Source organism: Callorhinchus milii, unplaced genomic scaffold (genome assembly GCF_018977255.1).
Source record: "Callorhinchus milii isolate IMCB2004 unplaced genomic scaffold, IMCB_Cmil_1.0 Scaffold2, whole genome shotgun sequence".
NCBI classification, from domain to species: domain Eukaryota; kingdom Metazoa; phylum Chordata; class Chondrichthyes; order Chimaeriformes; family Callorhinchidae; genus Callorhinchus; species Callorhinchus milii.
Window position 1 is genome coordinate 28,730,081 of NW_024704743.1, and position 13,545 is coordinate 28,743,625.

General features: G+C 39.4%; 1 protein-coding gene across 1 annotated transcript in view; it reads right to left on the bottom strand.

The window, feature by feature from the left end:
- Positions 1-2,424: 2,424 nt before the first annotated feature.
- The window catches only part of exoc2 (exocyst complex component 2), a 165,644-nt gene continuing 154,523 nt past the window's right edge, over positions 2,425-13,545 (bottom strand). The window contains exons 24-28 of the mRNA XM_007889614.2: positions 10,992-11,047; positions 9,143-9,265; positions 6,050-6,111; positions 4,590-4,649; positions 2,425-3,528 (exon numbers count right to left, since the gene is read on the bottom strand). Of these exons, the coding sequence (XP_007887805.1) occupies positions 3,435-3,528; positions 4,590-4,649; positions 6,050-6,111; positions 9,143-9,265; positions 10,992-11,047 (395 nt within the window). The 3' untranslated portion in view covers positions 2,425-3,434. The remainder of the gene's footprint in view (positions 3,529-4,589; positions 4,650-6,049; positions 6,112-9,142; positions 9,266-10,991; positions 11,048-13,545) is intronic.

Consider the following 13,545-nt stretch of genomic DNA (forward strand, 5'->3'; position numbering starts at 1 on the left):
GGCTTGACAGGCAAACAACTGGGAATGTGGATATCTATGCTCTGTGACAACATTGTGCTTTATGAATAATTTACTCCATTTGAGCAACTGATTAATAGGAAATTGAACATGAGTTCATAAAGGCTTGTCAGTAAGGAACAGTCATCATCAGTGTTTTCCCTCCTCTCGATGGTTTGCATTTCTAACTGTGTTAGTTTTTCAATGATGAATGAACTTTTCCCAGAGACTGTAGGAGGTCTCATGATGACTGACCTACTACAGATTCCTTTTAAACACTAATCTTGTCTTCAGATTTAGTAAAGCCTAATGTCACAATTGTCAATCTCAACTATTGATTTGTGAGTATTATAGATGAGTACAAGCATTTGCATATCTTTGTGGAGAAATATAATAAAATCCCTCGAATTCAGTCCTCCTGCAGTAGTTGTACCCAATCTTCAGTCGAATTATGGTGTCAAAAGGTACATTTCATAGTGATAAAGGCAGCTGCATCTCGAAGCACTCGGTGAGGCACTGGATTCAATTGAAAATTCAAAATGTTTAGAAACAAATTCTAAGCAACAGGTATTTGAATACTATGTATTTTTGTATACATATTCTGAGCAATACAATTTAACATTCAGTAAAGTTTTTTGACTTTTAATTATAAAACTCGTGTTTCATTTTCAAATTACAGTTTGTGGAATCCTGTAGCATATTGGTTAGAGCAGTTGCCTCGCAAGCGAGAAGACTCGGGTTCAATTCCCGGGCAGGGCAAAACATTAAGCAAGTTTCCTTACTCCACATGCCTCTGGTTACCTAGCAGTAAATAGAAACTCGGTTGATTGGGGGATTGTTTTCCGGGCAGTAATAATCCTTTAAAAAAACTGAATAAGTAATAATTTGGTCACTCAATCTACGACTGTTCGTGGGAAACTGTTGTGCTCAATTGGCTGCAGCGTTTCCCCCACAAAATATACAGCCAATTCACTTTACAGTATATTCTGTGAAGCATTTGGGTGTCTCGAAAACGTGATAAGGAGCTATATGAAATGCAAGGATTATTATTATTATTACAATTCCAGAGTAGTGACTCTCAAATTACTGACTGGTATTGATAGACTTCACCACACAGAATACATAATAGGTTGTAGCAGCCATACCGTCAAATCAAAGGTTGTCTTATCCTCAGAATTACAGATTAAGAGCTATTGTGGAGAACCTGAGAGGGAGAATAAACATCAGTTACTGCTATAGCAGGGAGAAAGAGAGCTTATAAGATGCATGGTGCTTAAAAATTACAGTGAAGGATATGAATGGCATCAGTAAGGCAATTGATGGGAGTGGGAGAAGCTAAACCCAGAGTAATTGAAATGTCAGACATGACATTTGAATCGTATTGTTTACAAAAATGATAATGTACAATCCTCAATTTTAATTTAGTTAAATGTTTTATTCTGGAGGATGTACGATTGCTCTGATTTACATTATTTGCTAGGACACTGCGCTCCATGGCTTACAAGTATGGTGTTGTCTGATCTCAATTTGGAATCCTGACTTTAAATTGTGAGTGTACGACAGCAGAGTGAACATGATCAACAAAGACTGAGTGAAAATCTGAAAAGATCATAAAGTGAAATTCTGATAACCTGGGATAAGTTGTCAATCCCACATAGCTGGTCACTCATACAATATCCCAGCTATTCGAGTACATTCTACTTTCGAGATACTGAATTTTGGTTAACTAGTTAACTCTGATAAGTAGTCATTTGAGCTATTTCCCTTGGGGTAATGAATTATCAGACTTTCACTGTATTGTCAGTCAGAGCAGAGGTAGACCGCTGAGCTAACACATTGCTCCCTTTTTGGACCATGGCACGTGGGTCCGATCTGAGAATTCTCTGGTTCGTGATATTCACTGCTGTGATCAAGCTCTCCTTGAATCTGCTTAGCATCAGGACTCCTTAAATTAAATTCCCTGGTATAGGACGTCTGTCTTTAATCTAGGACATCTTTTAGCAATTGATATAGCGCCTTATCACGTCGTTGAGACGTCTCAAAAGTGCTTCACAGAATATATCGTGAAGTGAATTGACTGTATATTTTGTGGGCGGCAGCCAATTGCACATCAGTGTCCCACAAACAGTCATAGACTGAGTGATCAAACTATTGTTATTTATTTAATTTGTACGGATTATTACCGCCGGAAGCGAAACCAACTAACAACGGGGTTCCTACTTACTGCTAAGTAAACAGAGGTGTGTGGAGTAAGGAAACTTGTCCAACATTTTGCCCCGTCCGGGAATCAAACCCAGAACCTCTTGCATGTGAGGCGAGTGCTCTAACCAATACTCTACACAGGACTCCATATTAAAAGTATGATTATGGTTATTTCTGATGCAGAATGAACTAGTAGAAAAAAAATAATCAAAGCAGAGGTTGTACTTTTTTTAAATTTGGTTTTAATGATTTCATAAATGACATTTGTTAGTGAGAGTTCCAACTGCAATGTTTAAACCCATGCAAAACAGTCAACAGAAAAAGCTCCATGAACACATCAATCGGAAGCTTTTAAAACCTTACCCAAATCTAACAGCGTTCACAATCCTTGCTATCATTTAATGATTGTGATTAATACAATTGCTATTTTAAACATATTCTAGTCTAATTTGTCTCGTAATAGCCAAGCCTGACCCCTACCCACCCAACTAGTAAATGGTGCTGCAAAGATACCAGGATCAGGAACCCTGGTTCGTTTTCCCCTCACTAACCCTGGGAATGCCGGGGCAAATTTAGCCTCCCCAAACAGCATGGACCAGGATTCAAAACAGGGACCTCTTGGTCCATAAGTACAGCTCTATCGACTAAACCAACAGTTTACTACATTTTTGCAGTATTTCTTAACAGATTTCTTAAGAGCTGTGGAGTTATGCTAAGAATACATCCTGCGTTGAACCTTCAGTACATCTGCCATTTTAGTAATTTGATATCCACTTTTTATTAAAAAAAACTTTAGCAAGTACAGCAGATTAGACCCAGGTATCATCCCTTAAGAAATGACTTTGAAAACATGGTCAGAATCCTAATCTGGACAAAAATCTGTTCTGCATCTGACAACCATTGATCCTCACATTTTTGAAAACACATGAATTGTAACATGTGAAATGCACTTTAATTAAATTTACAGAAAAAGACATTGATTGTGGCACATAACTGAACTGCACATGAATACAAATGTCATCTCTTTTTTTAAATCAAGGTTTCATACTTCGTGAACATGTTTGAAACAGCCTAATAATGAGATGTAATGTGAAAAAATCTTTTTGCCAATTTTCTTTTGTTGGAGAGAGATAGAAAGCAAAACCACACTTTTTTTTAAAAAAAATTAAGTTTCCCTTGCCATGCTATCTGGTTTGCAAAGTAAAAAAACCACATACTTTGAGGACTTTCATGTTTTATATCTTTACTATGCTCAATGAGGAGGGTTGGAAGCACGTGAGTTGTAACTGCATGCTGCTCTTGAATTTGTTGAGGAGTTCTTCAAGTAACCTGTGAGAGTGGCAAGATAGTTGGTTTATAATAGTGCACAATTATTGGATAATCAAATTCACTTTGAAATGTTCAAAGGCAGCCACAGTAAAACAAGTACATCACTGATTTGTCAACTTTGTGACTGCCAATCCACCTGGGCAACAACGGGCAGCTTTAACCCCTTCAACCCCACAGCAGTTTTCCCGTCTCCACATTGTTGGATTCATTATGAGAACTGCTGAACGATACACTCTAAGGTTAAACCTAGGCCAAGCCACTATCTGATTGGATATGTAAAATAAGCATTGAGCGGTTCAAGGTTTCACACTTGAAGTGTCTGATCAAGTTTTTTGTCTCCTATTCTGCTTTGTCTTCAACTTAAACATCATTGTTTCCCTAACTAATTTAATTTATCCTACCGTTTGAAAAATATTTTTGTTGCAAAAGATAATCTTTCACTAGCCCCTTTTATCATTCTGATAATGATCATTGGTGTCAGTTTGGTTCAGCTCGTATCATTCTCGTCTCTGAGTCAGAAGGTTGCGGGTTCAAGCCCCACATCAGGACTTTGAACTCCCTGTCTAGACAGACATGTAATACAATGCTGGGGTTGCACAGCGTTGTTGGCGGCGCTTTCCTTCAGATGAGATGTTAAACCGAGCTTCCATCTGTGCCCGCTCAGAGTAACAATCAGGTGATCCTTTGGAACCTTTCAAAATGTGGAGCTTTTCCTGGTGTCCTGGCCAACATTCCCAATGGAATTGTTATAATAATAATCCTTGCATTTGATATAGCGCCTAATCACGTCTTCAAGACGTCTCAACGCGCTTCACAGAATACACTACAAAGTGAATTGACTGTGTATTTTTCGGGTGAAATGTGGCAGCCAATTGCACACAGCAGGGTGCCACAAACATTTGTGGATTGAGTGAACAAATTATTATTTTTTTTAACTATTCTGGAATTGATAGATTCAACACCAGATGCTCAACTAAAACAGGCTTATCTAGCTTTTAAATAAATTGTCAGGCTGAATCTCAAGCAAAGCAGAAAAATTATACATCATTCTAGCAACTTACTTTTTGTCTGCTCCACTGGGAAGCTGGGGCAGTACTTCAAGGGCCTGTTTGAAATTTTGACTGAATTGAGAAAGAGATAAGATTCATTAACAAAACAGCATTCAAAGGCAAACAATATTAAATAAGGCACTTGTTGTGCAATGCAGAGTTTGTACAAATCTGATTATAATTTTAATATTTTTTTAGAAAAATTATTTTGTACATTTTCCTTAAAGAATATGCATTATCTGGAAATCAGTTCCAGAGATTCATAATCAATTGCAATTTATAAATGAGAACTAAATTTATTCAAAGATTTTCTGTAGATAGAAAAAATACCTTGCACAAATAAATACTCTTGTCATCAAACAGTAGAAACCCTTTGAGACACTGATCCTGTAAGTATTCACATGCTACTCAGGTGGTCTCCACGGTTCATAAGGGGCTTCTGACACATGCACATCTTGGTTTTGACCAGAGGAGGTAGCAGAGAAAGTTATCTTCACTTATCTTCTTGTTTCATGAGAAACAAAAAAATGTTTCATGATATAGCTCGGACTCTCTGGTAAACTCTGGCTCTGCTTGGGATCGGTGTCCAAGAAACAACTCGACAGTGAGTTCTGATGAGCTGATCATCCAGATAATGGGATACATCAGTTTGAGGACTATCACTTTGGACACACTCTTTGTGGAGTCAATCAGGTGGAATCTTGCACTGTAACTGACTCTATTTATATTGAGTCCTAAGTGGTGCTCCACGTTTCCAGTGTGAAAGCATGTACCTCTTAGAGTAACAGGTGCTGTGAAGTTTCCAATAGGCACTGCACCAAAGTTACCATCATAATTTCTTACACTGAAAGAAGGTGTGCAAGATCTAAAATGGATGGGCTGAAAGCCTCCCGGGGCTGACAAAATAACATGAGTTCTTTCTCCATTTGCTGCAAACCCAAATCTCCCTGGCGTGAGCCCTCTCACAGGAAAGTCACTGCACCCTCCCTGAATTTATAAAGGAATCTGCTCTGACTGGAGTAGCTGTGGGTTTGCTTTGCAAATTGAAATTTGGTGAGAAGCGAAGTTAATTTTATAGAAAAACCCCCTGCGGAGATACCACTTAAAACTGCCTGTGAGAAAAGGGGTAAAAGATCTGGGAGCAAGTTCAGATCATGAGGTCAGTTAGCCCTACCACTAAGTCTATGGCAACACATGTTACTCTTTTCTTACTTAAATTTAGGCTCTAATGTACTACATTATCAGATTGATATATTATGCATCTATTGAAGGGACAATGGATCCTGATGTTTGACGATGGACTACCCAATAAAATATAGATGTTTAATCAATGTGTGGAAGAACACATTCAGATAGATATAGATTTTAAATATTATGGCAATTATTTTCAATTCATCAAAGCATCTTTTTAAATCCTGTTGAACTCTGCATTAGCGAACCCAAAACAATATGACTCTAGAGTTCTCTCTTACTTGCTATCAGGTGTCAGGAACGAAGCAACAGCATCTCTGAGAGCACAAATTTCCAATCGAGCCTAAAAACAAACACACGTCACAAATTTATTATACAACATGTATTCGGGTCCTGTCATCAATTGAAATTTCTCAGTGTGTTACGTACAAGTTCATGGATTATAGAAGTTTATTAAATGGATGTGATAAACCCCCTCTCAAATAAAATAAGACAATTGAACAAATAGAAGCCACGGACCTCTTTATCAATGTGCTGTGCCAGACAAGACTGCCAAATTTCAGGATAAGTGGAAACGTAACTATCTCTATTTTCAGTTTAGTATTCCCAGTTTATAGGATCTTATCTTGTGCAAGCGCTCTGGGACGCTACCCTGCCTATATAAATGCAAGTTGTTGTTGTAGTTGGATCTTTTTAAAATGCCGCTTCATTACAGAACCACATGAAATAAATTCATATGGCATCAGATAGGTGTGTATATCCCACATCATCTAAACATCATACAGTACATAAAAATTAGTGAAAACCTGACCACCGATGGAGGGGTGGAGATGTGAAGCAGGCTGGATGGTGCCCACTGAGGGGAAAGAGTAGCCGGGTATCACATCAATAGCTACCTTGCAGCATTTTATACAGATGATGCAATTCAATGGAACAGAGAATAGAGCTTCTCTTTGTGTCCTGGCCGACAATCCCCCCAGGTAAAATTAATCGTTTACTTCATGGCTATTTGTGGGATAGTCCTGTGCGCACATTGGGTGTGTTCGCCTGCAAAATAGTCATTACACTTTACTGTAAATCGTGTAAAACGCTTTCAGACTCCGCCACTGTTAAGTGCTCCAGGACGCTACCCGGCATGAAGGGTCCTATATAAATGCAAGTTGTTGTTGTTGTTGTTGAGATGTCTCGACAATGTGATAAGGCACTGTATCAAATATTGTTATCAATCGAATATTGTTATCAATTGCTCCCTGCAGTACGAAATACAGAGCTGAGAATTAATGTGGTCTTCATTCTTTTAAATGGTATGGAAAAGCTTTTCACATGTCTGGCTCAGTGCAAGGTTAACATTGATTAACAGAACTCTTTGCATATGCTTAGTTGTGCTGGGCACAGGGCTCACCTTAGCTCTGATAAGAATGACTGCATGGGCAACTCAAACTGCAATTGATGTATATTGATTCGAGGGTACAAGCACCAACTCATATGCAGCACACCATAAAAAGGAGACAGCACGAATTAATAGAATCTAGACTATACCAGAATCTGGTATAGTCATTCATGTATTCCTTGTTACGTGCAATAAGATACTCTCTAAACCACGAGTTTGTTGACCTGCAAGTCGCAGTTAAGAGGAAAGACCTTTGGCATGTTCTGTCAATCCTGTTGCTAAACAACACAGCCTCCAGTGGGCTTGGGCTCAGACTGCAAGAGCAAATGGTTGGGTATCCAATTACATCTTGTAGTTTTAACTATAACCTAAGTTACCTCTGTGAGTGAAAAAGTACTGGCCCTGAGCGGGTACATACAGTAGTCTTATCTTTTGAAGGTTGCTGCACCACAGACCACATTCAATTAAAAGCAAAAGTGAACCGTTACTGACTGTTTTTAATCTCTGATGAATAAAGCAGATTTCTTTTGGGTAATTGATACAAAGTGAAGAAATAACGGCTTAATTTCTCTTCCAGTGCTTGTTTAAATAAGTTTTCTATTGAATTGTATTAAAAAAACTTAAGATTCCACCCCCCGCCCCCCCATTTAACTATAAAGTGATGTCCTCCCAATCTTATTATCATTTCTGAGGCTAGGTGCAGAACTGTGAATTTTTTTTAGCCTCAATTCCCAGCCTCCCTTCCCAACCTTGTAACTGTATTCAGTGTTGTATAAATTGTATAAATTCTACAGCAGTTAATGGACATTAATGGACATTTCAGTGTGCCATTCAAGGAATAATGACTGTTGTATCAGAGATATTTCTCTCTCCGCTTATAAAAAGATGAGTTGGTCATCTTTCATGTCAGGACGACATCTCAAAGCTCTTCACAAGATTTAATGTAAAGTTTAGTGATTGTATTTTGCAGGAAAACATGACCACCCATTTGTGCAAACAATCATGGAATGAGTGACCAATTTTATTTGGGAGGTTTGCTGGCCTGGACATCAGGAGGAACTCCCTTCTCTTTAGGAATAGTTCTATGAGATCTTTAATGTCAACGGGACCTCGGTTTAACTTCTCATCCGAAGAATGGTACCTACTAGAATGCAGCATTCCCTTATGAAACAATCCAAATTTACATTTATAAAGCATCTTTCATGTCGGGAGGGTATCCTAAAACGCTTACTGGGACTGGCAGAGCACCTGAGCTAGGGTGGGAGCCGAGGGGGATGGGAGGCGAAAGATGAACAAAGTTGCAGTCAAAGAGGAAGGGCTTAAAACAGACTTTGAACGAGATGAGGGAGGGAGCGAGTCAGAGGGACTCTGGAATGGAGTTCTAAAATGGGGACAAAACCCACTTGTTTTGCCCACAAAATATACAGTCAATTCACTTCACAGTATAGCGCTTTGTGAAGCGCTTTGAGACGTCTCAAAGACATAATAAGGCACAATATCAAATGCAAGGATTATTATTATAAAAGGCTGAAAGCCTGCCTACTGTTGGTGGGGTAGATAGGGCGAAAACATGAAGCAGGCTGGAGCTCGCTAAGCGAAGAAGCCAACTGGGTCGGGTAGGTTTGAGAGGGTCCCAGAGGTTAAATGGGGTGAAATCACAAAGGGATTTAAAGGTAGGAACAAGGTTCTTTAACTCGATTTGCTGATGGAGGATAGCCAATGGAGCTGAGCGAGGATGGGGGTGAAAGACTTGTGGAACCTGATGTGAGAAAGGACACGGGCTGCAGAGTTCTAGATAGCCTGTAGCTTGTGTAGGGAAGAGCTGGGGAGCCCTTTTAGCAGAGTTTTGGCCTAGTCAGGCTTGGACATGATAAATAGCTCCATATAGGAGTGTGTTCAGTGTCCCGATGTGGGGCTTGAACCCACAACCTTCTGTCTCAGATCTTAAACAGACAAATGAAAGTTTCTGCCAGCGTTCCAGTACCTGCAGAGCTCCATTCTTGCTGAAGGATGACACACACTGCATCAGTCGGTTCATTTCTTCTGCCACGGCTTCAATGATTTGCGAAAGAACTCTTGGAACGAGCTCTTTAGAAATCGTGAACACCTGAAAACCACACACGCAAATAAATGGTTGAATTCCGACAGAGATGACCACCGACAATTGATTACCAAATTTGTACCAAATCAGCCATGAGCACAGCAACAGTTGGATAGAGATTGAAGTTAAATTGCCTCCTGGCCCAGCAGTGTACCTATTTAAATGAGCCCTTCTCCTGCACCATTTCCCACACCTGTCTGCATCCTGTGGCCTCTCAGATAAAGGGTATAAAACTTGAGTTTTTGGCTAACCTTTACTCTTTGAAAGCCTTATCCACCCAGCAGAGAGAAGAAGTTTCCATTTGCTTTGGTCCAGGCAAAATTCAAACTCAGATCTTGGCATAACTAAACACTATCTTAACTCACAAAAGCCACAGAATAAACATTAATTTTATGTTACAGTGAAACCTCTAGTATCTGCCATCAAAACCAAGAATCACCCACTGAAGATCTGTTCATTTATGATGGATAATCTCAGTTCCTCTTCCAATAAGACATTTTTTCCCATACAATTGCACATTTGCTATTACTTGTGTACATGCAATGTGCAATTGACATTTCTCTTGGAATGCCTATGTTCTAATCTTTACTGCCCTTCTCTAGCCATGAGAAGAAACATGCAAAGTAAATTCGACATTTACTGGTTATCTCCCCACTCTTAAGATGGTAATGAAATGCCACAAATGGATAAGAACTAAATCAGCTTTTAAACAAGAGATTCTCTGTAGCTTAGTGGTTAGAGCACTTGCCTCGCAAGCGAAGGGACATGGATTCGATTCCCGGGCTGGGCGAAATGTTGGGCAAGTTTCCTTACTCCAGATCGCTTTTGCGGGGATAATAATCCATTCAAAAAAAATTAAAATAACAATAATAATTTGGTCATTCATTCCACGACTGTTTGTGGGACACTGCTGTGTGCAATTGGCTACCGTGTTGCGCAAACAGGATATACAGTAAATTCACTTTACAGTATATTCTGTGAAACGCTTTGAGCCATCTCAAAGATGTGATAAGCTGCTATATCAAATGCAAGGATTATTATTATTATATTTATTTGTTGATTGTGTAACCTGCAATTTATCAAATTCTTAATGGTGTAGAAGCAAAAAAGGATAGAACAAAATAAAGGAATAGATCAGTTTGCTTTCAATGCAGGTCAGAATAACCTTTTGGCATTCATCGCATGATTGCATAAACTTAGGTTAGCACAGCACGTCACGTACAACTAGGATTTCCCAGCTCGTGAGTAAGCGCACTTTGTAATGTTTCTAACCGCAGGAACGGTAGTTTGCCAGATTTTTTTTACGCTAGTGTTTTCCATGAAAAGCATGCAATTCCATGAAAATCATGCAATCATGCAAATCACGCAAGTAATAGTCTGTCAAAGGGGTATGAGCCCTGATCTATTAATAGATTCTTCTAACCTCATGGAATTGCTTAATTCAGGTTTTGTACTGTACAATACCAGGAACCAAAAACAATAAGCAGCTTGTGTCATAAACACTATCCCCAATCAATTCCAAGAAATTGGATACAACCATGATTCTAACATGTGAAAGTGATTCAAAAATATCTCTCTGAAGAATATACTCTCTTGGTGTTGGGGATGTAGGTGCAGGAATGTGATGTTACTGCACATCTGTCAGGCAGTGCTCTACTTGCCCTGCCTCTGTTTCAAAGCTGAAATGTAAGACGCACTATTAACACTGTACAGACTGTATTCCAGGGCTCACCTCTGCGTGAACAGCAATGATGTTAGCCAAAGCTTCCTTTAAGTAAGTTCTGACACCTGAGGAAATAAGGACAAGCAATGCTTATTATTGTAGACTGTAACAGTTGGATGAAAGGTTACACTGAACACTGAGCAATATTAACTAAATGGAAAATCGATTAAGGCAGTGCTACCCTTCATGCTCCCCAGCCAGTCCATGAACCTTCGGTGTAAATGGGCCAAGACAATTCCTGTGCTTCCAAGCAAATGCTGACTTTATTCTTTGCGAGCCACTAAAAGACAAGCAAGCAGTAATCTGATAGAGGCACCACATCTGTGCAGAGGCAAGTGCCTCTCTTTTAGCCACAGCATGGCTTGAGAGTTAAATTAAATCTGAAATTAAATTATATTTGAATTAAATATGCATCCTACGAACTGATCCACTCTGTCTGCTGTATTAGCAACCTGCAAATGTCATTATTGCAAAATCAAATGAATGATTCCTGTGGTGATTAAAAGACAAATAAGAAGTGTTCACTTTAAAGAGATTCTGGATATTTTTTGAAAAAAATATTTTGTTGCATTTTATATCTGATTTAAACCCTTACCTCAAAGACTGAACAAAATTTTCAGTTGGTAGTGAATGCAACCTTCCATTTTATATAAACTGTTGATAAATTTATAGTAATATTACAAGTATTATTTCTTCTGTGTGAATATCATGCAGGGGCAGGGAGACATCAGTAGCAGCAAAGAAGACTAATAAGTAGGAGCAATATGTATGAACAGGCAATATATATGAATAGAGTATATATGTATATATGTGGCGTGGCAATATATATGAATAGAACAATATGCATCTTCCATCCCTTAACCTATCTACTTAAAATTTATCCAAATCCGTTTGATCACTAAATTAATCATCTGGCCAGTTTGGTCTCATCAGTTGTTTGGAAAAATGTGACGATGTTGCAGTAAGAAGCTAAACAAGGACAAACGTTATTGGTGAACTAACAGGTTTAGGTTCTTGTATTGAAATCCGTTCTCTGCCTGAATAAGTCCTGGTATACAATAATAAAAAATATTTGATATAGTGCCTTTCACATCAGGAGAATGTTTCAAAGAGCTTCACAGGATGTACCGTAAAGTGTAGTGACTGTGCATTTTGTAGTCAAACATGGCAGCCAATTTGTACATAGCACCGCCCCACAAACAACTATGTAGTGAATGGTCAATTTTATCTGGGGCAATGTTGGCCAGGACACAGGGAGTGCAGGATGGTAGGGGTTTAGGAAGTCATAGAGGCGGGGGGGAGCAAGGCAGTGGAGAGCTTTGAAGGTGAGGACCAGACTCTTCAATTGTATCCTCTGTGTGATGGGAAGCCAGTGGAGTCGAGCGAGGATGGGGGTGATAGGGTCACAGAGTCTGGTGCGGGAGAGGACACGGGCTGCAGAGTTCTGGATGATCCGCAGTCTATGGACGGAGGAGTTGGGGAGACCGACAAGCAAGGAGTTTGCATAGTCAAGCCTCGAGGTAATGAAAGCATGCATGAGGGTTTCGGCAGCCTGCGGTGTGAGACAGTGGCGGAGTCGGGCGATGTTGCGGAGGTGGGGGAAGACAATGCAAGTCATGGCACAGATGTGGGGAAGAAAGGTTCGTTGAGGGTCAAGCAAGACGCTAATGTTCTGGTCTGGCTTAGTAAAGTGGAGTTTGCATCCATGGCTGGTCACTGCCACCTTAGCCTATACACTTAACTTGTCCATATCCCTTTTGGACTGGTTTTCCAAAGTAAAGAAAACATGAACTGGTTTAATTTTTCAAATTAATTTGACAGGAAAATCTCAAAAAGTCAAAGTGGTCACACTTGCAAAAGAAACCAGTTTCCATTCCCATAAGCAAATGAATGGTAACTCTCAGTGATAGTTAAAAACAAGAGGTTCTAATTTCTATATTTATTAATCATTTTTGCTATAGTTAATTGTCATGTGCATTTTGTATTTTTTAACGGAAATAGGGCCAGTTGCATTCACCTTATCTGGTTTCAATGTGTGATTAAGTTGTGTATCAAATTTACAAAATTATCTGATTTTTTTTAATCAAATGGCCTAAAAGGAGTTGCCACACTTACAAGTCCATTTCTCTGTGAATTGATCTGTCACTTTAAAATAACGTTCATATAGGATAAGATAAAGATGTGGGGCTGGCAAACCTTCCTCTTTAGGAAACGTACCACAAATATTTGATTTAAGTGGAGTTTTTTATTAAAAATCTGTTTTCTCTCTCCACTCCTCAAGGTGCTGGCCAGCACAGCTGATCCTGTCCTCACCTCCTTTCCCCTCCCAAACTAGCACACTGAAGGCAGTTGAAGCAGCCCTAGTCACTTTGAATTGCAAATCATTGATGGATAAACAAGTGACTGTTCTCCTGGGTTAAGTGGGGGGAGGAGAAGAGGGGAGAAGCAGGTTCGTCTTGGAACTGAACTGGCTCCAAGATGACCTGCTTGGCAACGGAATGTCAAAATCGAGCCCACATACTTCTGACAGCACAAAACTTTCTAGGACTGGGACACAGGTTGA